The sequence below is a fragment of the Salvelinus fontinalis genome, chromosome 4 (genome assembly GCF_029448725.1).
Source record: "Salvelinus fontinalis isolate EN_2023a chromosome 4, ASM2944872v1, whole genome shotgun sequence".
Lineage (NCBI taxonomy): Eukaryota > Metazoa > Chordata > Actinopteri > Salmoniformes > Salmonidae > Salvelinus > Salvelinus fontinalis.
In genome coordinates, this window is record NC_074668.1 from 1,704,043 (window position 1) to 1,728,606 (window position 24,564).

Below are 24,564 nucleotides of genomic sequence, written 5' to 3' on the forward strand. Positions count from 1 at the left end.
CTGTAATGGTTTTAAATAAAATACTGTGGATTTGATAAACAGATGGGTTGTCTTCCCTCTGGAAAGGGCACTGTGACTATTACAGAAGCTAAGCAATTCTACCATCCAGAGGACTAGGGAGGAATTTGACAGTGAACCGAAAATAGCAAAGCCAAATCATAGACATTGGGTATAAAATACAATCTTTCATAGTGCATTTCAAAACAACCTTTTTTCGTTTTACACTCAGTTAACACTAGACTACATCTCTATACCAAAAATATACAACAAATTAAAACCCCCAAAAATATGTCTAAATGCTATTTTTTGAATGTCGTGGGTTTGAGGGAGATCGTTAATCCCGTTTCTAAAACAGTCCAAAACGATAAAAAAAAAAAAAAAAAAAAAAAAACATTGTTGTTAGAGCCGATGTGGACATATTTGTATAAAAGACAGAACAAACAGAGCTCCATGTACGTGTGTGTAAATATATGAAATATGAATGTATATGATGAAATATCAGGTACCTTGATGATTTATATTGACCTGATTGAGATGTATTCCTTTGTTATAAGTGTACCTTAGTTTTTAGCTCCCCCTCTTGTCCATTCATTGTACTGTGGTCAGTGTGTTAGTGACAGGATAAAGGCAGGAAGTTGGGCCTTCGGGGGAGGGGGAGTCCTAGCTAGACGTGGGAGTGCTATAGTCTTTTGACCTGTCACGCCCTGACCTTAGAGAGCCGTTTTATTTCTCTATGTGGTTAGGTCAGGGTGGGATTTGGGTGGGCATTCTATTAAAATTACTATTATTCTATTTTCTCTATTTCTTTGGTTTTGGCCGAGTATGGTTCCCAATCAGAGGCAGCTGTCTATCGTTGTCCCTGTTTGTGAATCATACTTAGGCAGCCTGTTTTGCCACCCTAGTTTGTGGGATGTTGTTTTTGCATAGTAGCTGTATAGCCCTGCAGAACTGTATGTTTGTTTTTTTCCCTTTGTTGTTTTGGTGTTCATTCAATTAAAATTACGATGAACACTTTCCATGCTGCGCTTTGGTCTCATTCCGACAACGGACGTAACATGACCAGACAAACAAACAGGTCATATTATGTATTTTTCACGTCAAGTAATCTATACTTTAAGTTGATTGGATATTTTTTTTGTGTTAGATATAAGAAGAATAAACCTTTTTGTTGCACCATATCCCTGGATCTCAATGAATGTTTTGGCCGTTTGGGAGCTTCGAATGTGGACTGTATACGTCTGACACAACCCCGCTTCAGGCTTGGGCAGTGGTTCTGGTCAAGAGGAAAGGAAGCCACTACAATCGTCATTAATATGGAAGAACTCTTCAGATTGTTTTGGCTGGGAAGCACGCAGACGCCTCAACTCAGCCTCCCATACTTACAGCCCTTACCCCCAGCCCTGTCCCCTGTCCCCTACACACCCTAACCCAAACTCAGCCTTTACCCCCAGCCCTGTTCCCTGCACACCCTAACCCAAACTCAGCCTTTACCCCCAGCCCTGTCCCCTGCACACCCTAACCCAAACTCAGCCTTTACTGTACTTTATCTTCAATGATACTCTCTTCTCAGACAGTAAATGACCACCAGTCAGCTACATTTATTTTGTTAGGAGTGGATGGAAAAGCATTGAGACTATTTGTCATGGAAGCAATTTCATCGGTCTTCTGATTTGAATTGAAACAGTTTTTCGAACTTTAGAGATGATTAACTAAAATATGATGATAGAAGACAGCACCATGCTGTATGATAGCATAAACCCTCTAATGTTGCTCACTAGTGAACAAAGTCACAAACCCTGCCCATTTTTACATTTTACCAGACGCTCTGTAGTGAGTCCATTCATTTTCATACTTTTTTAGTAATTGAAACCACAACTCTGGCATTGCAAGCACTATGCTCTACCAACTGAGCGACATTCTTAAAATCATATTTTAACCCTAAACCACACTGCTAACCTTATTCCTAACCTTAAACTTAAATTAAGATCAGAAATTGACATTTTTGTTTTCGTGACATTTTACGATAGGCCCGTAGACAATTTAGACTTTGTGACTGGGTTTTCTAATAACCAGAGAGGCTGGGGGGAGGAGTTTACTCCAAGTGCCTGTGAAAAGGTGAAGTGAAAGTTGTGTCTCAGTATAGGCCTGAGGTGTAGATTGTTCTGTAAAAACGTGTAGATATGCACATATAGTGACTATTAGAGTGGTTATGGATTTAAATAAACTATTTTGAATGTGAAGTGGAGGACGTGAAGACCAGTAAAGGTAAGAGGAGATGTCAGTATATTTCACTTTCCAAACTAGACACAACAGTCCTGTTTTAAAACAATGAGGACTGGAGAAAGAGGAAGTGATGTTTGTATCTGTGTGATTGAGCAAAAGAGAGAATTTGATGAATGGTAATGATGTAAATATGAATGTTTTCTCTTTTTATTGCAGTTAAAATGGCAGAGTCCAGAGTTCATAGTAAGTCACCATGCTATAATTAATGATGAACTTTTATTTCATGTATCTGGGAGAACAGAACTAAACCAACTATTGTTACAGATGATTTTACCATTATCGATTACCTGTACTGATGTTTAAATCAGCGATTTTTACTGTAAAACATCATATGTAGTTATTTCAGGGGGATTTGGCCTTGTATAGACCCATAAAGTGAATTAGTATAATAATTGAAGTGATATTTAATGTTATTAGGTTTGTTTAGTGTCTCTTGCACAATGGTAGACCTGGTTAGTATGAATGTTGAGGCTTGGACACTGGGGTAGACCTGGTTAGTATGAATGTTGAGGCTTGGACACTGGGGTAGACCTGGTTAGTATGAATGTTGAGGCTTGGACACTGGGGTAGACCTGGTTAGTACGAATGTTGAGGCTTGGACACTGGGGTAGACCTGGTTAGTATGAATGTTGAGGCTTGGACACTGGGGTAGACCTGGTTAGTATGAATGTTGAGGCTTGGACACTGGGGTAGACCTGTTTTATATGAGTATGCCCATGGATTTCCCTGGTTTATAATGGGGTGTAGGGATACACAAGGTTCATACAGGTAATGGGGCTGGATGGACGTCTATTGTCCATTCAAATCCTTTCTGGCAACAACGTTTGTGGTAGAAACAAGAGATTGGGGCTGGGACACATGTGTTATACCACTGTAATATTAGTTTATCTATGAAATGATTAGTGTATACAGGTCAGAGGTCACAGGACTAAAACATGCTGATAACAGGGTTGGGGTGTGCAGCGAATAGCTGGATATAGGTTACTGTTGGTGACTTGGGGAATACAGGCCTAAGGAAAGTGGGTAACAGGGCTGAGATAGGAAAGTAACAGGGATGAGGTGTTTTGGCAAAGGAACTGCAAAACTGATGACATGTTAGGCTTACTAGTGGCATAAGATTAGCATAGTGGCATGTCTGGGAAAGATGTGGGAACAAATGGGATAATATCATTCTAGATTGTAGCATCACATTCTTCTATGACATATATACTTTCCTTCAAATGAATCTGTCTGTCTGGGATTGTGGGGGTTGTATTTTAGAATTGACATGGTCCTGGTTGTTTGAATGTCTATTGTAGTTTTTAATTCAGCTGTGTTTATAAATGTACTGAGAGGATTTGTGTTCCTGACACAGATGATGTCATTAAACATGAAATGTTCTCTCTTTCTGAACAGATCAGTTTAAACTCACCTCAGAAGACTATGTGAGGGCTGATGTTGGTGAAGAGGTCACCCTCCCCCATCACCTCTCACCTGACACCAGTGCTGTTGCCATGACGATCAGGTGGTTTAAAGAGACAGAGTGTATTTACCTGTATAAGAATGGCCAGGTGACAGAGAGGAGTGGCTATGAGGGCAGAGTGAGTCTGATCACCCAGGAGCTGGAGAGAGGCAACGTGTCTCTGAGGCTGAGAGACATCAGGTGGTCAGATAGAGGAGTCTACATATGTCAGGTCATCCATGGAGAACAGAAGGAGGAGGCTGGAGTGTTTTTATGGGTCAGAGGAGGTAAGTGTTCTAGAACTCCAGTAATGTTTCTAAACACCTAAACAACAACAATAACAACCAGTCTCTTTCCCTGTACAGAACACTTGTACTTTCTCATGTAGGTAGGAGTTCATAGTAGGAGTTACAGATGAATAGACTAGATTCATTCTGAATATCAACTAGTTACAATGCATATTACCATCACTGTGAGCTTTGAGCTGGTCCTAAAGCATTAGAACCATTCCAACATTACTGTCACGTTCCTTGATTGTCATTAGTAATGAATGTGATGAACACTCACACCCCTCTGATGTATATCACATCACTATGGGATTTGAGAGGATAATGTGACAGATGGTGATTTGAAGGTAATGATAATAACTATTACATTCTGTTTTACATGATCATTATTCATGACTCTCCATCTTGGATAATGGATGATAAGCATTTGTTGAGTAATTACTGATGTCTTTTTCTCAATGAGATAAATAACATCTCAATAAGTCTTAAATCATCACGGTATACATCACTCTAAAACTAATGAAATACCGTATGCAAAATAGTTGTGGTCAGTCAGACCTTCCAATCCGCCAACAGATCTCTAGCGGAAAACAACTGAGATGTTTAGTCCAAAGGAAGCAGTGAGTGGATCCGATCCTGGTTAAACTTGCGACTAGGCTACAAAGCACACTTTTAAATAGAACAAAACAAACGGAGTAAAGACAATTCGGATCTGAGGGTTGAACACATCCTCATTCGCGTCTCCATAACAACCCCACTTTTGAGCAGCTGATGCTGGCTATTTAATATGTAATTAAAAGGGAAGGGCCCTATTGGAAGGAGAAGCACTGAGACGGTTCAGACAAATTCAGGGCCGTCATTCTCAGACTGCTCACATAGTAGTGCTGCTTACATCCCTTTCCCTAGATGTACATTAGTAATGAATGTGATGAACAGTCATATCAATATGATGTATGGTATTTCATTAAATTATGTAATGAGACAGAAATTCAATCAACAATAATAACTAATGCATTCTGTTTTACATGATCATTATTCATGACTCTCCATCTTGGATAATGGATGATCAGCAATAGGTGAGTAATGACTTATTTGTCTGTTTTGTTTATTGACAACCAATAACACAAGACAAAGAACAGACCAGAGTGTTAATCTGATACTATAAAAACTACAGGCCTTGTGAACAGCAGTGTGTCTTCTTCAAGGCTACAAATTAAATCAGTTTCTTTACATTTATCAATACTCTCCCCAAATGTTCTCAAGGTAAGTTGGATTAAGATGTATAGATGTTCTTCCAATTATACAGAATTGTCATATCAAAGATCTCCCACAATATATCTGCCATATAGCTCAACATTTCACACACCAAAATTAAAATAGAATCAGCTTGAATTTAGCTTGATGTCTTATTATGAAGCATTCAGTCATTCTCAGACTGCTCACATAGTAGTGCTGCTTACATCCCTTTCCCCAGATGTACATTAGTAATGAATGTGATTAACAGTCATTCCAATATGATGTATGGTATTTCATTAAATTATGTAATGAGACAGAAATTCAATGAACAATAATAACTAATGTATTCTGTTTTACATAATCATTATTCATGACTCTCCATCTTGGATAATGGATGATCAGAATTGGGTGAGTAATGACTTATTTGTCTGTTTTGTTTATTGACACCCAATAACACAAGACAAAGAACAGACCAGAGTGTTAATCTGATACTATAAAAACTACAGGCCTTGTGAACAGCAGTTTGTCTTCTTCAAGGCTACAAATTAAATCAGTTTCTTTACATTTATCAATACTCTCCCCAAATGTTGTCAAGGTAGGTTGGATTATGATGTCAGATGTTCTTCAGATTCTACTGAATGTATATTCCATAGAACCCTGCCTCCTGACACAATATCCTGTATCTGCCATAGAGCCCAATGCTGGTTATCACTAACAATGAACATAATCATTTGATCAGAGATAGGACAATAACTAAACAACATTATTTATGAAGTTAACCAGATCTCATTGGTGCCCACAGTCCCTATATGAGGGAGGCTTGAGTGACAGGAGAAATCTGATTGGTCCTGTTTGTTCTGTATATAGTGATGTAGTCTACCACACAGAACTCACCTCTCTGTTTTACACCATAGGATCAGGATTAGGGTATTTACAACATGCGACCCAGAAGGAGAAGCTGAAGAGAGCGGAATCAGCTGGTGAGCTTGGTAAGTATGAGAGAGTCTGGAGGAGAGAGGATTGAATCAGGGAACATGAGTGATGTCATTCAGTTTTTCAGACTAATTCATTTGTAATGAATCAAATAGTCAATAGACCAGTTGATGATTGGTTCAGCTCAGATAACTGTTGACTGGAGGAAATAATTACTAATAATTGTACCACCTCCATCAAATGATAATGTCTTTATAGGCATACTATTGAATGAATTAATAAATGACTTGTTCAAACAACCAATTAAATATGTTAATTACTCTCTCTCAGAGTTGAAGATGGAAAAAGAATTAAAAGAGATATTAAGACAGGAGATGATGAAACAACTAGAGGAGAAAGACACACAACTGGATGATATGACCCAGGAAGTGAGAGAGAAAGAGAGACTCCTGGAGGATAAGAACCAGATAATGGGACAGAGGGAGAAACTATCAGAAGAGAAAGAAAACCAACTGGAAGAGAAAGACAAGCAACTAAAGGATAGAGACATTCAACTAGAGGCACTGAGAAAGAACCTGCAGGACAAGAACAGCCAAGTAGAGAACTTCAGAGTCCTACTGCAGGAAAAAGACCTTCAACTAGAGGACAGCAACCACAGACTGGGAGAGAAGGACAGACTACTGGAAGAGAGAGACAAACAACTGAAGGGAAAAGATAGTGAAATAAAGGAGAAGCAGATTGAACTAGGAGACAAAGACAAAAAAATTAAGGATAAAGACCTTCAACTAGAGGACAGAAACTATCGACTGGAAGAGAAGGACAGACTACTGGAAGAGAAAGAGAACCAACTAAAGGAAAGAGACCTTCAACTAGAGGACAACAACTATAGACTGGGGGAGAAGGACAGACTACTGGAAGAGAGAGACAAACGGCAGGAAGAGAGAGACAAACAGCTGGAAGAGAGAGACAAACAACTGGAGGGAAAAGAAAATGAACTAAAAGAGAGGAGGCAGGAAGTAGAAGAGAAAGATAAGCTACTAGAGGAGAGAGAGAAGCAGTTAAAGGAAAGAGACAAACAGGTGGAGGATGTCAACAATGAAAATGCTGAACTGGGTAAGATTATTCACACCATTAATACATTTAGTCTTCTGTACTTTCCTCAATTCTCAGGTTATTGTCGACTCTCCACTGACTTGTGAATATTGTTGTCCATCACTTCATACTTTCCCTCTGCATCATATTTCTGTCTAAAGTCTTTAACACAGAATTCAGATCCTAGTCCTCCTTTGTTATTTCAGCTCAACAGATATGTGATGTGAAGACTGAGGTAGAGAGACTGAGAAGAGAGATCTCAGCCCAGATGACTGGTGAGTGAGATATGTGATACTTAACATTTCAATAGAAACCCAGAACTCCCCTTCAGTAGGTCTATGTGCCTTCATGTGTCACTGAGGTAAATGTTCCCATTCTAAATGGTTGTTCTATTATTTTAGAACATGGAGAGACGTCAGATACAGGTTCCATACTCCCAGTCAGGAGGAGAGACAGCAAGGAGCTTCCTCCATACAGTGAGTTATCAATATTGTCCTGTTGTCTCCTACTGTTTCTAGTCTATAGTGGACCATCCTTCACTTAGTGAGTTATCAATATTGTCCTGTTGTCTCCTACTGTTTCTAGTCTATAGTGGACCATCCTTCACTTAGTGAGTTATCAATATTGTCCTGTTGTCTCCTACTGTTTCTAGTCTATAGTGAACCATCCTTCACTTAGTGAGTTATCACTATTGTCCTCTTGTCTCCTACTGTTTCTAGTCAATAGTGAACCGTCCTTCACTTAGTGAGTTATCAGTATTGTCCTGTTGTCTCCTACTGTTTCTAGTCTATAGTGGACCATCCTTCACTTAGTGAGTTATCACTATTGTCCTGTTGTCTCCTACTGTTTCTAGTCTATAGTGGACCATCCTTCACTTAGTGAGTTATCACTATTGTCCTGTTGTCTCCTACTGTTTCTAGTCTATAGTGGACCATCCTTCACTTAGTGAGTTATCAATATTGTCCTGTTGTCTCCTACTGTTTCTAGTCTATAGTGGACCATCCTTCACTTAGTGAGTTATCACTATTGTCCTGTTGTCTCCTACTGTTTCTAGTCTATAGTGGACCATCCTTCACTTAGTGAGTTATCAATATTGTCCTGTTGTCTCCTACTGTTTCTAGTCTATAGTGGACCATCCTTCACTTAGTGAGTTATCAATATTGTCCTGTTGTCTCCTAATGTTTCTAGTCTATAGTGGACCATCCTTCACTTAGTGAGTTATACATGTTGTCTCAAACTGTCATTAATCTTGATATTCTCTATTTTCTCCAATAATCTATATTTCACTATGATGTGTAATGTATTTGTAGTTTGTTTATACTATGTTTTAAATGTGTCTCTGATGAGTCAGTATGTTGACCAGTTCTCTATGTTGTGTTACAGTGGGAGGAGAGACCTCAGATACAGACCCCACACTTCCACTGAGGAGGAGAAACAGCATGGAGATAAATCCTCCACTTAGTGAGTTATGGATGTAGATTATATTATATTTGACTCTGTTGTACATCCTCCAGATAGTGAGTTATGGATGTAGATTATATTATATTTGACTCTGTTGTACATCCTCCAGATAGTGAGTTATGGATGTAGATTATATTATATTTGACTCTGTTGTACATCCTCCAGATAGTGAGTTATGGATGTAGATTATATTATATTTGACTCTGTTGTACATCCTCCAGATAGTGAGTTATGGATGGAGATTATATTATATTTGACTCTGTTGTACATCCTCCAGATAGTGAGTTATGGATGTAGATTATATTATATTTGACTCTGTTGTACATCCTCCAGATAGTGAGTTATGGATGTAGATTATATTATATTTGACTCTGTTGTACATCCTCCATATAGTGAGTTATGGATGTAGATTATATTATATTTGACTCTGTTGTACATCCTCCAGAGAGTCAGAGTGTTGATCAGTGCTGTGTGTTGTGTTGCAGTGGGGGGAGAGAGCAGCAGTCCAGACTCCCCAGTGTCTCCCAGTGTGTCTGAGCTGAGACTGGTGCTGCTGGGGAGGACTGGGGCTGGGAGGAGTGCAGCAGGAAACACCATCCTGGGCAGAGAGGAGTTTGGGGCCCAGGCCAGCCCCTCTGCAGTGACCCAGAGGAGTAAGAGGAGAGAGGGGGACGTGTGTGGGAGACGGCTGGTGCTGGTGGACACTCCAGACTGGTTCTGTCCTGGACTTTCTCTGGAGGAGATGAGACAGGATGTGGGGCTCTGTGTCCGTCTGTCTGCCCCGGGACCCCACACCTTCCTCCTGGTCATACCAGTGGAGCCCTCCAAGGGGGAGGAGAGAGGGGTGCTGGAGAGAATAGAGGAGGTGTTTGGGGAGGGTTGTTGGGAACACACTGTGATTCTATTCACCCATGATGATGGCCTGAAAGAGCAGAGCATTGAGGAGTTTCTCCAAGCAGGAAGTCAGGACCTCCAGCAGCTTGTAGAGAAAAGTGGGAGCAGGTACCACGTCCTCAACATTAAGGACAGGGCCCATGGTACTCAGGTATCAGAGTTGCTGGATCAGGTAGAGGAGATGGTGGCAGGAAACAGAGAGGGATTCTACAGCAGTCAGACCTACCAGGAGGCAGAGACCCAGGTTAGAGAGATGGAGGGAAAGATCCAGAGAGAGAGAGGAGAGAGGAAACAGAGGGAGGAGAGAGACTTGAGAGAGAGGCTTGAGAAGGAGCTGCAGGATACTCTGAAGGAGAAAGATGGAGAAATCCAGAACCTCAAGAGAGATATCAGAATTCTCAAAGAACGAATAACAGAACTGGAGAGACAGGTGAAAGAAGAGAGGGATGAGGAGAAGAAAATAGATCTGGAGAGGGAGCTGAAGAGGGAGTCTGATAGGAGGGAAGAGATGGAGAGAAAGCTGGAGAGATTGAAAGAGAAGAGAGAGAATGAGAGGAGGGAGATGGAGGAGAGACACAGACAGGAGATAGAGGAGATGATGGAGAACTATGAAGGAAAGGCCAGAGTTGAAGCAGAGAGAAACCTGATGAAGATAATCCTACCTGAGTTACAGAGGAACATCATGATCTCACGGACAAAGATACAGAGAGAGTTCAGCAGACAGATGGAGGAGAAGAATAGACAGATGAAGGAGAAGGATAGAGAGATAAAGAGACTGAAACAGAACTCAGAGGAGGTCTATATAACCAGTGAGATGAGCAGGCAACATGTAGAGCGAGAGACGATAGGAATTAGAGGAGGAGTAAGAGAAGGAAGAAGGATGAGTTGGATGAGACAACTGTTTTGTGTAGGGGTTAGAGAGGAGACCAGTTAGAGAGACAACTGTTTTGTGTAGGGGTTAGAGGGGAGACTAGTTAGAGAGAATCCCACTGTATTTTCCTCCACTGTGAGAGAAACATAGGAGTGTTATTATTTTACCACAGTCACACTGTTGTTTTCTATTTGCTGACCTTCATCAATCAAAGTTCATCAGGATACTGCTGTTGTTATGATGTTATGTTTCAAGTTGAAACCTTAAACACATCTCTACAGTTCTCGCTAGTGGACAGACACTACTACTACTAATGCTACTACCGGTTCTACTACTATTGGTACCACTACTACTACCTACCACTACTACTGCTACTACTATTGGACCTACTACTACTGCTACTACTGCTGCTACTATTGGAACTACTACTACTACTGCTACTACTACTACTACTACTGATGCTGCTACTACTACCAGTACTACTACTACTACTGGTACAACTGCTACTACTACTGGTACTACTACCACTACTGCTACTACTAATATTACTACTACCACTACTGCTTCTACTACTACTGGTACTACTACTACTACTATTACTACTGCTACTACTACTGTTGCTACTACTAGTACTGCTGCTACTACTACTACTACTACTACTACTACTACTACTATTGGAACTACTAATACTACTACTACTACTACTACTGCTGCTGCTACTACTACTGCTACAGCTTCTACTACTACTACTACTACTATTGGTACTACTACTACTGGTGCTACTACTAGTACTTCTACTACTGCTGCTACTACTACTACTACAACGTACTGGTGCTACTACTACTACTAATACTACTACTGTTGCTACTACTCGTATTTCTACTGCTACTACTAGTACTGCTGCTGCTACTACTACTACTAGTACTAGTACTGCTACTGCCACTACTACTACTACTACTAACACTACTACTACTAACACTACTACTACTACTAGTAATACTAACAGTCAAGGACAGTTGTTTGAGAAGACCAGAGGAAGTGATGGAGCATCAGTCTGAATGCAGATGTAATTAGATTAGAATAGTAATTAGTATTAGTAATTAGATTAGTAATTAGATAGACATGCAGTAACCTTCTCTGACCACTAGATGTCTCTGTTACACCACCAGAGGAGCAGGAGGAACCATGACGACTATAGGAGTATCAGTTGTCCATTCAACAGCTGACTCCAATACTTGATTCCAACTCTTTTGATTTGATATCCAAACAGACACACAGAGAAATATCAGTATTATGTTGCTTGTTTTACTATATTTAAAGTGTTTTGTTGCTTTGTATCACACATGTTTTATGTTACTTCAACAATATTGTATTAAATCAGTATCACTAAATACCATATCAGTGGTTATGTTGTACAGTAGTAAGCTCACTTTGGATTACATTTTCTGTCCCCAAAAATACCTTGATACTCACAATATAGTGTGAATAATGTAACTTTTCATTTACGATGTATGTAAGATGTCCCCTTTTAAATGTTCTGGTTATTTGGTGGACCTTTGTCCTTTGAGAGGGCTGTTTTTACATCAGAAACTGTATTTATTTAATTCACATATTGACGTCATAAGTCAATGGTGCCACCTGACAATGATTTTAAAAGGCAGGATAATGATGATTTAAATAGTTTACATTTCCACATCTGTCTACACTTGTAAGATATCCAGACACAAAGCATGTCTGACTACCTCCGGAGGTGTTCAGGAAAATCACAATCACATCATAATGTGTCTTTTAATCATCTACCCGAGTCGTTCCCAAATGTGGCATAGTGACGTACCCCTTCAAACATTCAACCTCCAGCTGTGTACCACCTCTAGCACCAGGGTCAAATATTGCTTTTTGCCATCATTGTAAGCCTGCCCCACACACACACTATCTGATAAATGTATTAAACATAAGAATGAGTGTGAGTTGTCTCAGCCCGGCTCGTGGGAAATGACAAAGAGCTCTTATAGGACCAGGGCACAAATCAATAATTTAATATTTGTGCTCTTTATTCAGCCATCTTACATATAAAAACGTGTTTGTTCATCAAAAATTGTGAATAACTCATCACAGGTTAATGAGAAGGGTGTGCTTGAAAGGATGCACATAACTCTGCAACTGTTACGAATCCCTTTGGCCCGACAGTCTAGGGGGGATGGTAACGAGACCCGTAACACAACTCCTGCAAATTATAGTAGTGACAAACCTGCGAAGGATGAGTCCTAGGGGGTAACTCCGGCGGGGTTGGTTCCCTGCATAAACTATAACAGGGTGAGAGCCGAGTTGTAGTAGCCATACAAGTGTGTGTGTGAATGGGAGGTTAGTTGTGTTCCCTGTTGGGGTGGTGAACCATGGCAGATTAGGTGGAAATAGGAAGACAAGTGTGAATCATTTTGGTGATGTGTGTTATCAATAATAGGGATATTGGAGGAGATACGGCACAAAGCCATTAAGAAATGAGTATTCTCCAGTAATGAATACGCAGACGCTATGGTATCGGTTCTAATAGAAGGTATTAGGTGCTGTGACCAATTAATTATTATCCGGGGAAGTGTGTAGTGGTATCTTAGAAAATAGTTCATAGAAGCTGTGTATTATAGACGGGAGTGAAGAAATCTAAAATACCCATGAACCCCGACGGGAGTGTTTAGGGAATAATAACTATTGACAGGGCGACAAACGGACCAGTTTCTCCCTGTAATATAGAAATAGCAGAATTTAATAAAGCCATGGAGGCGCTTAAAGAAGCACACGGACATTCTACCAATTCAGCTGGAATATGGGAAGAATTGAGCAAATTAGATAAAATAGGACAACATTTTCCTGCTGACGGTGAATTTAAATCAAATAAAGAATTCAGGGAGTCATTATGACTTGGCACAAGGACATGAAACCAGAATCAAAAGCTCAATATACCAGAGTTTTGATGTCAGCATTGTATCAACAGAAAATGCATAACGATAAACCCAGAAAGTGTAAAACCAGTACTTTACTACAGAAGGACTGGGAACGGGAGTGTATTGATTAAATTTGCGCTTCTGTTTTGATGACGGGGTTGAGCCCTGTGATAAAAACGGTAATTGCGGGGGTAGTAGATTTAATTCAAGATGATGTTTTGACAGTGGAATATGACTCCGCTCACCTCGCAGACGTGCGAGGGGTTAATAGGGCCATAGAGGAAATCACTAACTATCGTTTCAATGGCCAGGATAAGACTAACACCTTGCCCAAACCGGCTGCGCACGTGCGCCATCGTACGCTATCGTGCATACATTTATTTTGCCCCCCCCACACCAAACGCGATCACGACACGCAGGTTAAAATATCAAAACAAACTCTGAACCAATGACATTAATTTGGGGACAGGTCGAAAAGCATTAAACATGTATGGTAATTTAGCTAGTTAGCTTGCACTTGCTAGCTAACGTTAATTTGTCCTATTTAGCTAGCTTGCTGTTGCTAGCTAATTTGTCCTGGGATGTAAACATTGAGTTGTTATTTTACCTGAAATGCACAGGATCTCTACTCTGACAATTAATCCACATATAAAACGGCCAACCGAATCCTTTCTAGTCATCTCCTCCTTCCAGGCTTTTTCATCGTTTAAATTATATGGTGATCGCGTCTAAACTTTCATTGTATTACCACGACTACCGGCAAAACAGTTAGGTTTTCAATCACCCACATGGGTATAACCAATGAGGGGATGGCACTTGGGTACCTGCTTCTATAAACCAATGAGGAGATGGGAGAGGCAGGTCTTGTAGCGCGATCTGCGTCAGAAATAGGAAAGATATCTATTTTAGCCCTTGGCATCGCAGACGCTCGTTGGCGCTTGCAAGCAGTGTGGGTGCAATAATTGAATAACATGGACTTCTAAATGTATTTTGCGACGCTCGCTCACGCGACGTGTCCGGTCTGGTCAGCATGTAAGAAACGTAGTGAATAAACATCAACGCGTAATGTAAGAAATTGAAATAGAGACTGGAAACTAGCAATAACTACACTTCAACATAAGCCATATATTATACAAAAACACACATACTCCTCATTTCTCTTGGACATATGCTGGACTTAAGACACCAACTATAGACACACATAATTCCCCTCCCCCATAATAACCACAGACACACCCAACCCATGGTTGGACCTCAGGACAAAGAACTCTCAGGAACCAATGGAACGTGGACACCAGGCCTGATCAGGACTACCCAAGACCCAGATCGACCAATCGGAAGGCCGGACTCGCAGATCTACCTACTTTGCTTGTTGTCTATATAGTACTGAACAATTCTGGAAACTCCCTCTTTTCCGGACGATTCACTAGGAGTCAGACTGAAAGAGCCTTGCTGCAAGATTTTACTAAGATATCTTTACATGTAATTAAACGGCCTTATTATAAAATTATCCACCTCGTCCTATTGTCTCCTCTTGTTCTCCTGTCAACAGTAAACGTTTTACTAACAAACTTGGAAGCAGAGGATGGTCAAAACATATTTGTATTCGGCCCAATAGAAAATTCATCGGACAGGAGACGAGAGGGAGAAAGATTCCAGAGGAGAGGTGACCTTTGAGGGAGAATCGCGATTCAACCCACACAGGAAACTGATCAAAGAGCTCGAAACTAAAGAGGTGAGCAGATGCCCGTTTAACCAAAATCTGTATATTGTATTATAGCCAATATCTAAATTCAATGATCAGGAGTACTGTGGTGAGTGTGAATTGTTGCTAAATTTATGTGGAATTGTTTAGAATTTAAGGCATTGTGTACAGATATCTAAGTATTAATAGGTCAAAGACTTATTCACATAGTCTGGCACTACGCGGTATGCTGATCGAGTAGGTGTACAGTGAAGAATAAGCTTTATAACGATTCACACAGTCGGGCCATATTTGACAGTCGATCAGATAGGGGTTACCGTGAAGAATCCACAATTAAAAGATGGGATCCAAATAGCCGGGCAGTAGTTAGATTTGGCAAATCAGCTAGGTGTTACCGTGAAGACCCATAAAAAAATAAAAATAAAAATATATAACGATTCACACAGTCGGGCCATATTTGACAGTCGATCAGATAGGGGTACCGTGAAGAATCCATAATTAATATAATACGTTTTCAAATAGTCGTGCAGTAGCTATACTTAGCTAGGTGTTACGTGAGAAATCTAATGTGTTTTCAAATAGTCGTGCAGTAGCTATACTTAGCTAGGTGTTACGTGAGAAATCTAATGTGTTTTCAAATAGTCGTGCAGTAGCTATACTTAGCTAGGTGTTACGTGAGAAATCTAATGTGAATTCAAATAGTCGTGCAGTAGCTATACTTAGCTAGGTGTTACGTGAGAAATCTAATGTGATATTGTATGTGTAAGTTGTGTTGTAATTGTATGTGTAAGTTGTGTTGTCGCAATGTGGGGGATTGAACGTTCCACGAGACCAATTGCTACTAACTAGCCATATGCTAGTTGAGGCTGTGCTAAAGTGACCGCCGTGTCGATGTGTATATATTGCTGTGAAGCAACTATTTTCTGCTGATGAGTTGACCGGATTTTTCCCTCTCCTGCTGTTGATAAATCCCTAAGGGTGAGAATCAATTTGAAAAGTATTATAGAAGCGCGTGAATTACTAGTATATTGTCCCCAAAGGAAATTTCTGAAATGTTTTGGCAAAGTATTTAATTAATCGGAAAAAGTTCAAATTAAATCGGAAAAGTTAATAGAAATAATATCTTTCGAATTATATATCATATAATTGCCATTCCAATTATATCAGGAGCGCCTGAATTACTAGTATATTGTCCCCAAAGGAAACTTCTGAAATATTTTGCCAAAGTATTTAATTAATTAAATTAGCGAAAAGCAATAATATTTTTTATTAAAAGTACCTAAAACTGTCATTCCAATTATAACAGGAGCGCGTGAATATATTCGTATATTGTTTCAAAGAGATATAGCTGAAATATTGTTGGAAAACGAAAATAATTCATCGAATACACGGCAATAAAATCCTTTGTCCACGCGAGTCGGACACGAGACTGGGGGAGGTTAGGGGAAGAAAAATACATCGCTGGTTTCGATCAGTGACGGGCTAAAGTATACAAAGATAATAATAGACCCAGACATAGCTTAACGACAAAATGACCACGACTATCGTCCCCAAACACAAATTCAACGAATATTTAGATCAGAGAATGAAAGACAGAGCAGGCGGGAAATTGCACTACAAACCCGTTAAAAAGATTTGGGAGGAAGTGAGGCTGAGATGGACTCAAACAGGTTTCCTTAGTGGAGTCGCCCCATCAAAAGGGCAACTCCTCATTATGGAGAAAGAATTGGAGGAAGCAGTGAAGCAGGGGATAGAATGTGAAGTTGATAAGAATAAGAGTCACTTATTTAAAAAAGAAGGGACAAAGCAAAGGGAAAAGGCACAGGCTGAGATGAGAATAGGTTTATGGGCAATTGAGGAAATTAGGAAAGCTCTCCCTTACCGGAAACCTGATACGATGGGAGTGGTCACTGGAGCACCAACTGACACCAAAGAGGGCAGGCCCAATAATAATGATGGCCCACCTACCACCACAGCAACCCCATCGGCCCCCACCCATTTATACCCAGAACTGCCACAGGGAGAGAAAAAAGCACCACCTCCCTATTTTCAAAATCCATTCACTCAGCAATCACCTCCCCCTTTCCAGGGCATGTCTGACGAATATGCTCCATGGCCCTGAAGCTGCTCACCACTAACCTACACTCATCATTGACCTGGACTACTGAAGCATCAAAGGCTTTTGCACTCTTGAAAACAGATCTCTAAGTGGCAGTAGCCTTAACAGCACCTGACTAAAAAAAAACAAGTTCCATCTGGATGTTTCTGAAAAGGAAGGATTTACATCATCCATCCTTTTCCAGAACCTAGAGGGGGAGAGTAGAGTGTTGAGGTATCACTCCTCCAAACTGGGCCACATTGAAGAAGGACAAACCACATGCTCCAGGTATGTGGCTGCAGTGGCAAAAGCTATTGGAAAAACAGCCCACATGATAATGTGCCATCCATTGGAAATCCACACCCACATGGGGTTGCAGCATATCTAAGGACCTATGGTTATACACAGATGGATGCCGCTATAGAGGAGAAGAAGGGAACATAGCAGCATACACAGTGGTGCAGCAGCTCCCGGATAGATCACATGTGACTTTAGAATCTGCCATCATCACACAACCTGCATCAGCCCAGCTAGCTGAAATCATAGGGTTGACACAAGCTCTGGAAAGAGCTGAAGGAAAGACTGTGAACAACTACACCGACTCAGCTTATGCTCATGGAGCAGTCCATACGAATGGATCACAATGGCTGAGACGCAACGTCATCACCACAGGAAACCTTCCAATCAAACACAAGACACAGATGGAAAAACTGATTAAATCGGTCTCACTACCTAAGAAGGTGGCCATCATGAAGTGTAAAGGACATCAACAACTGAAAAACAGAGTCAGCAAGGGAAATGATGCAGCTGATAAAGCAGCCAAGAAAGCTGGTGGATACACCCCGAGACGAATGGTATTACGGACCCAACCAGCTCGGACTGAGCTCACAAAGCAACACATAAAAGAACTCCAGTTCACAGCAGGACCCTGTGAATACTCAGTATGGGGACAGAAAGAGGCCACCAAGGGACCTGATGAACTGTGGAGATGCCATGATGGCAGACTAGAGGCCCCAGCAAACCTATGTCCAGAACTAATACGAGAAGCTCATGGGCCCACACACGAAGGCAAACTAAAGACTTTACAGAAGGTGTCCCACATCTGGTGGCACCCCCACATGAAAGACATGACAGATTTGTTTTGTGACGAGTGTAGCATTTGTGGTAGACACAATCCAAAGAAACCATATCAAACGCCCATGGGTTCATACCCAGTCCCAAATGCTTGTTTTCAGGACATCAACATAGATTACACAGATATGGGGCAAGACAATGTGACAAATGGAAAAAGGTACCTGTTAGTTAGGGTAAACAGGTTCTCTAAATGGGTTGAGGCAATGCCAACAGCAGGGGAGGATGCAAAATAGGTCATTAAGTGGCTGCAAACCGAACTCATGTGTATTGTTTAATGACAAACGCTCCATGTACCAATAGGGTCGGATGTGTAAATGTCAACTGATTGTTGTTTAATGATGGGGTTAGTGTACAGGCCACAATCTCATAAGTCTCGTGGAACGCGCCAATCAAATGTATGTGCAGGTTTGAAGTTGATTTGGGTTAAAGTCCTGCCCCTGGCGTTGCTGGCCATGATAGCCTCTCCAGGTGCAGGCACCCATCTCTCTCCTCATGAGACAATGGCTGGAGGAGTCATGCTGGGTTCACCAAGGAAGGGAGGTCATATGCCCGCCCTTGATGTACAACAAATTGTAATGTTTGATAATTGACGGAACTTTCTGCAGCTCTCTCCACACAGATTCACAAGGTCTAACCCGGAGGCAGAAGGGAGATCTGGCACACGGAAGGTAAAAATTGGTGACTGGGTGGGGTTAATGTCCACAAGAGAAAGTGGCTAGAACCCAGGTGGACTGGACAGTACGAAGTGAGGGAGGTTACTTCACACTCAGTCCAGGTCAAAGGTAAATCAGGCGCACCTTGGCACCACCTCACACATTGCACTCCAGCCCCAATCCCTTCTAGAACACTGACAGAAGTCAGAGCTGATTTAAACAGCTTAAATTCGATTCCAAATGAAGACATTCCTGACTCAGGTGATGCGGTATCAAACTCCGCCTCCCCTGATAAAGGAACCTCGCCCAGTTAGAGGGATATTTCTCCCTCCCTGGGCAAGGCTAGGGATATCTGGCCCCTTATTTGACATTTGGGGTGTCCCTGGGCACTTTCACATGGTTAATAGAATAACTATAACCGGATCCCCATGGATGTATGTCACGGACACTCTAGTCTAACTAGGTAATAATAGATTAAAAAATTAAAAAAATTAAAAATTTAGAAAACAATAGTTAAAATAAGAAACTAATATGGCTCAAATTGAGAAGGTTGAATAAGAGTGGGTGGAGAGCTATGCAGAGAATGGACAGAAGATGGCAGTATTGCAGCACCCAAATGGTCTCCCAGCCGACTGTTTGAATGCTGGTGACATAATTTTGTTTTTTGGAGTAAACATTAAGGTTAAGGGTTTCCGTGTACCCAGAGATAAGATATCTTAAAAGAATACACTCATATGGGAATAGGAGTTTTACTAATAGAGTTTTATTTAGGCAAGGGACTTTGAGAAGATAAAGGGTTCTTTTGGTATGTCTAGATATGGAACACGAATGTAGGTGTAACATTTTGACCTGTTTTCTGTTTCCATTGCATTTTCCGGCGACTTGATCACTCGCGGGGAAATGTAGTGAGAATAATGAGATTGTGTCATTTGGGATACTAGTTTTGAGGTAAATTGATTATAATAGAGTTTATAACTCTTGACCATAAGGTAAGCATTTGTATTGGCCATTAGAAGATAGAGATAGGTTAATTAAGGTTATGTTAGGACTTTAAAGATTGACACTATAAGACCTGTTGTTATTTTTAAATCCATGCAGATAAAGTCAAAACAGTGAGACACTTAGTTAATATTGTAAAGGAACACATAGAAAAAGGCAGACAGATGGGTCTACCCCGCACTGTTGAGACCTTGAAGGTTTGAGAGCAGAGTGGGGAGGGTGGACCAGGAAATGAGCAAGGTAGGCTGTGAAATAAGATAGGAGAGAAAGGGGTTAACATATATAAGCAGCACAGATACATTTCAAAGTAGATAAGTTACTTGACAGAGAATTGGAAAAGAATAGATATGAATGTACGCCCAAGGGAGAATTGGATATGCGGGGAATAAAAGGGACGTTCCTAGAATATGATGTACTAAGTTATTATTTAGAGTAGGTAAGGTTGATACCTGGCCAGAGCCAGGTATCAAACGAAGGAGGGTACATTGTGGACTAGGAAAGGATGGGGCCCATTGGATAATAAACTTATTTAAAATTAAACATTTATAGCTAAAAAAATAAAAAAATAATTAGGCATAGAAGTTAAATATATAATCAGAAAGAACAAATGAGGAACTGTTTGCTAACCAAACCTGTATGTCCAAGAGTTTATACATTGCAGGTGAATTAAGGGAGAAGGTGAATCACTCGACCTGGGGGCATATCGCACTTGGAGGGTGAGACACACTGACACTGCCGAATGATCACAGAGTTAAGGAGAAGAACTGTTGCTAATAGAGCTCGGGGATCAACTCCTTAATGAAGAATTCCCTGCCCCTGACCTTTCCTCACTGTGTTCGTTCATAGAAGTGAAAGTGTGGCTTGATCTCTGGCTGATGATGTGTTCTCTGGGAGAGGGTGGGGTTTTACAGGACTGCCTGTAGTCCTGAGCTGTCTGATAAGGATATGATGGGGAGGTTACCATCGCAGTGCTGCCAGAACCACCACCAGTTCCAACGGACCAGGGTTCAGCCGGCCTCCTCCACCACTTCAAGACCAAGTCCCACGCCATCACCTAAGCTCTCCAATCTGGTACAGATAATAAATATAAAAGACATCTCAGATAGTGAACATTTGGGGACTGAAACTGTTTATGAGGAAAGGGAGAATATGTGTTTGGCCTACAAAACACTTAATAGAAAGGACTGTGTCGTATGTGGACATGCCAGACCTATTCTGGCTGCTCACCCATTTGTCCTAAGTAATGGGGAAGGTTGGATGTGCATCCAAATTTAACCCTGTGTAAAACTCTGAGTCTTGTGTTCCCAGAAGTCCCTCCCCAGAAGGACTATGGGGAGTTAAGGCATATGGGGGACATAACAGCTGTAACACTGGTACAGGTAGAGGTATAGACTATGGAGGGCTCCCTGCTACTACCTGCATCACTAATACCACTATTAACTAGAGGTGTTGCTGATGTATGGTGGATGTGTGGACCTGCCAGGCGGTTGACCCCATTTTTGAAAGGAAATTGTCGTTGCTCATGTGTTTTGGCCAGTCTGATACCACCGTTGCCTATTATGATAGCTAATCAACTTCTGGGAAGCTACACAGGACACAGAGGCTTGGGACCAACCCAGGAGACGGCAGAAACGTGATGCTCCTTGGTCCGAGGGTACAGATAACATGCACACCAACCTGTTGGGGGTCCCAATAGGGGTCCCCCACGATTTCCAGACATTAACCAGGAATGATGGCCTGTGGCATCTGATGCCCATCATTGGCCCAGCTATTGTTAATGTTAAAACAAAAGGTCTGGATCAATTATAAACACACCCACACAGGACTTACAGGGATGGCTTAACAATTGGATGCTGCCTCACAAACCAGTAGACACAATAGACTAACACTGGACATAAGTCTGGCCAACAAGGGAGGTGTAACAGTGTTGCACGTTTGTTCCTAACAATACTAGTCCGGATCGGAGCATTTCAAAAGCTCTGAGTGGGTTGGCAAGGTTATCAGTGGAGATGAAGGGTCTTGCAGGTGTGGAGGAGAGTGGACTGTTCCCCTGGCTGGGTGGTTGTTTTGGTAAGTACACTGCAATGATGATTACTGGATTTCTGACACTAGTTGTTGTTTTTCATTTCTGTGTTGCCTGTATCATACCTTGTTTGAAGAAGTTTGTTACAGATGTGTAAGGGGCCTCTAGTATGATGCCGTTGCTTGATGCTCCAGTTGGAGAGGCTGATACGAAAACGAGCTTCCGCAGGAGAGTGGGCTGACAGAGGAGGACCCTTGGTTTGCTGTAGTTGATGTTGAATGAATAAAAAGTGATGTTTGTCCTCCCTGTTGTGAAGGTTTGAAGTTCCCGGGTGGCGACGAGCCCACCTGGTACAGGTTGCATAGAGGGATGGACCTGAGGGTTTAACATATTCTCGTTTTTTGGTTTACTAATGTGTGGTTGGCCACTCCAGGGGTAGTTATTGGAGTGGTCTCCTTTTTGGTCCTTGCTCATTTACGACTCAACTTACATTGATGCTATTGGTGTCCCTAGGGGGTGCCAGATGAATATAAACTGGCGGACCAAGTGACAGCTGGGTTTGAATCATAATTTTGTTGGTGGTGTACAGTTAATAAAAATGTGGACAGAATTAACTACATTCATTTTAATGTCCAGAAACTGGGCAATTGGACTCAACAAGGCTTCGAGGCGGTCCATGGACAATTGGCAGCTACGTCCCTGATGGCATTTCAAAATAGAATCGCGGTTGATATGTTATTGGCTGAACGGGGGGGGTCTGTGCAATGTTTGGTGAACAGTGTTGTACTTTCATTCCCAATAACACAGCTACGGATGGGAGTCTAACTGTAGCATTGGAGGGACTTCGTACCCTTAATGGTAAGATGAAACAGCATTCTGGAGTGGACACTACTATGTGGGACTCATGGATGGATGCTTTTGGTAAATATAAGACGCTGGTTTCCTCCATCCTAGTATCAATTTCTGTTTTTGCGGCCATTCTTGTACTTTGTGGATGCTGTTGCATACCATGTGCGCGCACGCTTGCTAGCCGTGTTATAACTGCCGCCATAGACCCTAATCAGGAAAGGGCCCAAATGTTCCCATTGCTTGATGATGGGGAAGCTGGACCTGTCTATCTATTTGAGGACTAAGATACTTTTATGTCACGTCTCTTGTGAGACGTGAAGAGAGGGAATCAAAAATTTGTCTTCTGACAAATTTTATCCCTTAGCTTTGTCTTTTTATACTTTTATGTCACGTCTCTTGTGAGACGTGAAGAGAGGGAATCAAAAATTTGTCTTCTGACAAATTTTATCCCTTAGCTTTGTCTTTTTATACTTTTATGTCACGTCTCTTGTGAGACGTGAAGAGAGGGAATCAAAAATTTGTCTTCTGACAAATTTTATCCCTTAGCTTTGTCTTTTTTATACTTTTATGTCACGTCTCTTGTGAAACGTGAAGAGAGGGATTTGTAAGAAATTGAAATAGAGACTGGAAACTAGCAATAACTACACTTCAACATAAGCCATATATTATACAAAAACACACATACTCCTCATTTCTCTTGGACATATGCTGGACTTAAGACACCAACTATAGACACACATAATTCCCCTCCCCCATAATAACCACAGACACACCCAACCCATGGTTGGACCTCAGGACAAAGAACTCTCAGGAACCAATGGAACGTGGACACCAGGCCTGATCAGGACTACCCAAGACCCAGATCGACCAATCGGAAGGCCGGACTCGCAGATCTACCTACTTTGCTTGTTGTCTATATAGTACTGAACAATTCTGGAAACTCCCTCTTTTCCGGACGATTCACTAGGAGTCAGACTGAAAGAGCCTTGCTGCAAGATTTTACTAAGATATCTTTACATGTAATTAAACGGCCTTATTATAAAATTATCCACCTCGTCCTATTGTCTCCTCTTGTTCTCCTGTCAACAGTAAACGTTTTACTAACAGTAAGGAGATAGCTCCCTGTTTTAGATGTGGGACTATCGAGCATCGGAAGAATGAGTGTAAGGTGATACTGGAACATAGTGCATTAAAAGGTAATGCCGCTATACAAGAGTTTGCATCTTTTTCAAAAGAGCAACAACTAATCGTTTTGAGATGAGCAAGAATGGAACTTTCCCCTAGCGGTGTAAAGTCTGTTCAATCGATAGGTGGTTCATAGAGGTTACAGTTTCTATGTGATGGAAGACGTATGAGATCACGTTTTACCTAACTTTTAGTAGAGTACCAATGGGATTTACAAATAGTGCCACTTGGTATCATTTTGCATTGAAACGTTACCAATCGTTAAACGGGTGTCAATTGGAGGTTCTGTGTTGGTACAATACGTGGATGATTTGTTATTAGCATCGAAAGACGAAGAAACTTATATGCGAGACCTCACCACATTGGTAGACTATTTGGCGGAAGAGGGTCATATAGCATCGTATGTGAAAGCACAACATGTTACCAGTGCAAGATGGACAAACTGGGAGTTAACGTTAAATGGGGAAAATCTCCAACTTCA

The 24,564-nt window shown here is 41.2% G+C and overlaps 1 protein-coding gene across 1 annotated transcript in view; it reads left to right on the forward strand.

The window, feature by feature from the left end:
* LOC129852979 (trichohyalin-like) overlaps positions 1-12,064 on the forward strand; it is a 15,102-nt gene extending 3,038 nt beyond the window's left edge. The window contains exons 2-6 of the mRNA XM_055918589.1: positions 6,511-7,293; positions 7,479-7,547; positions 7,674-7,748; positions 8,656-8,733; positions 9,219-12,064. Coding sequence (XP_055774564.1) covers positions 6,519-7,293; positions 7,479-7,547; positions 7,674-7,748; positions 8,656-8,733; positions 9,219-10,561 — 2,340 coding nt within the window. The 5' untranslated portion in view covers positions 6,511-6,518 and the 3' untranslated portion in view covers positions 10,562-12,064. The remainder of the gene's footprint in view (positions 1-6,510; positions 7,294-7,478; positions 7,548-7,673; positions 7,749-8,655; positions 8,734-9,218) is intronic.
* Positions 12,065-24,564: the final 12,500 nt, after the last annotated feature.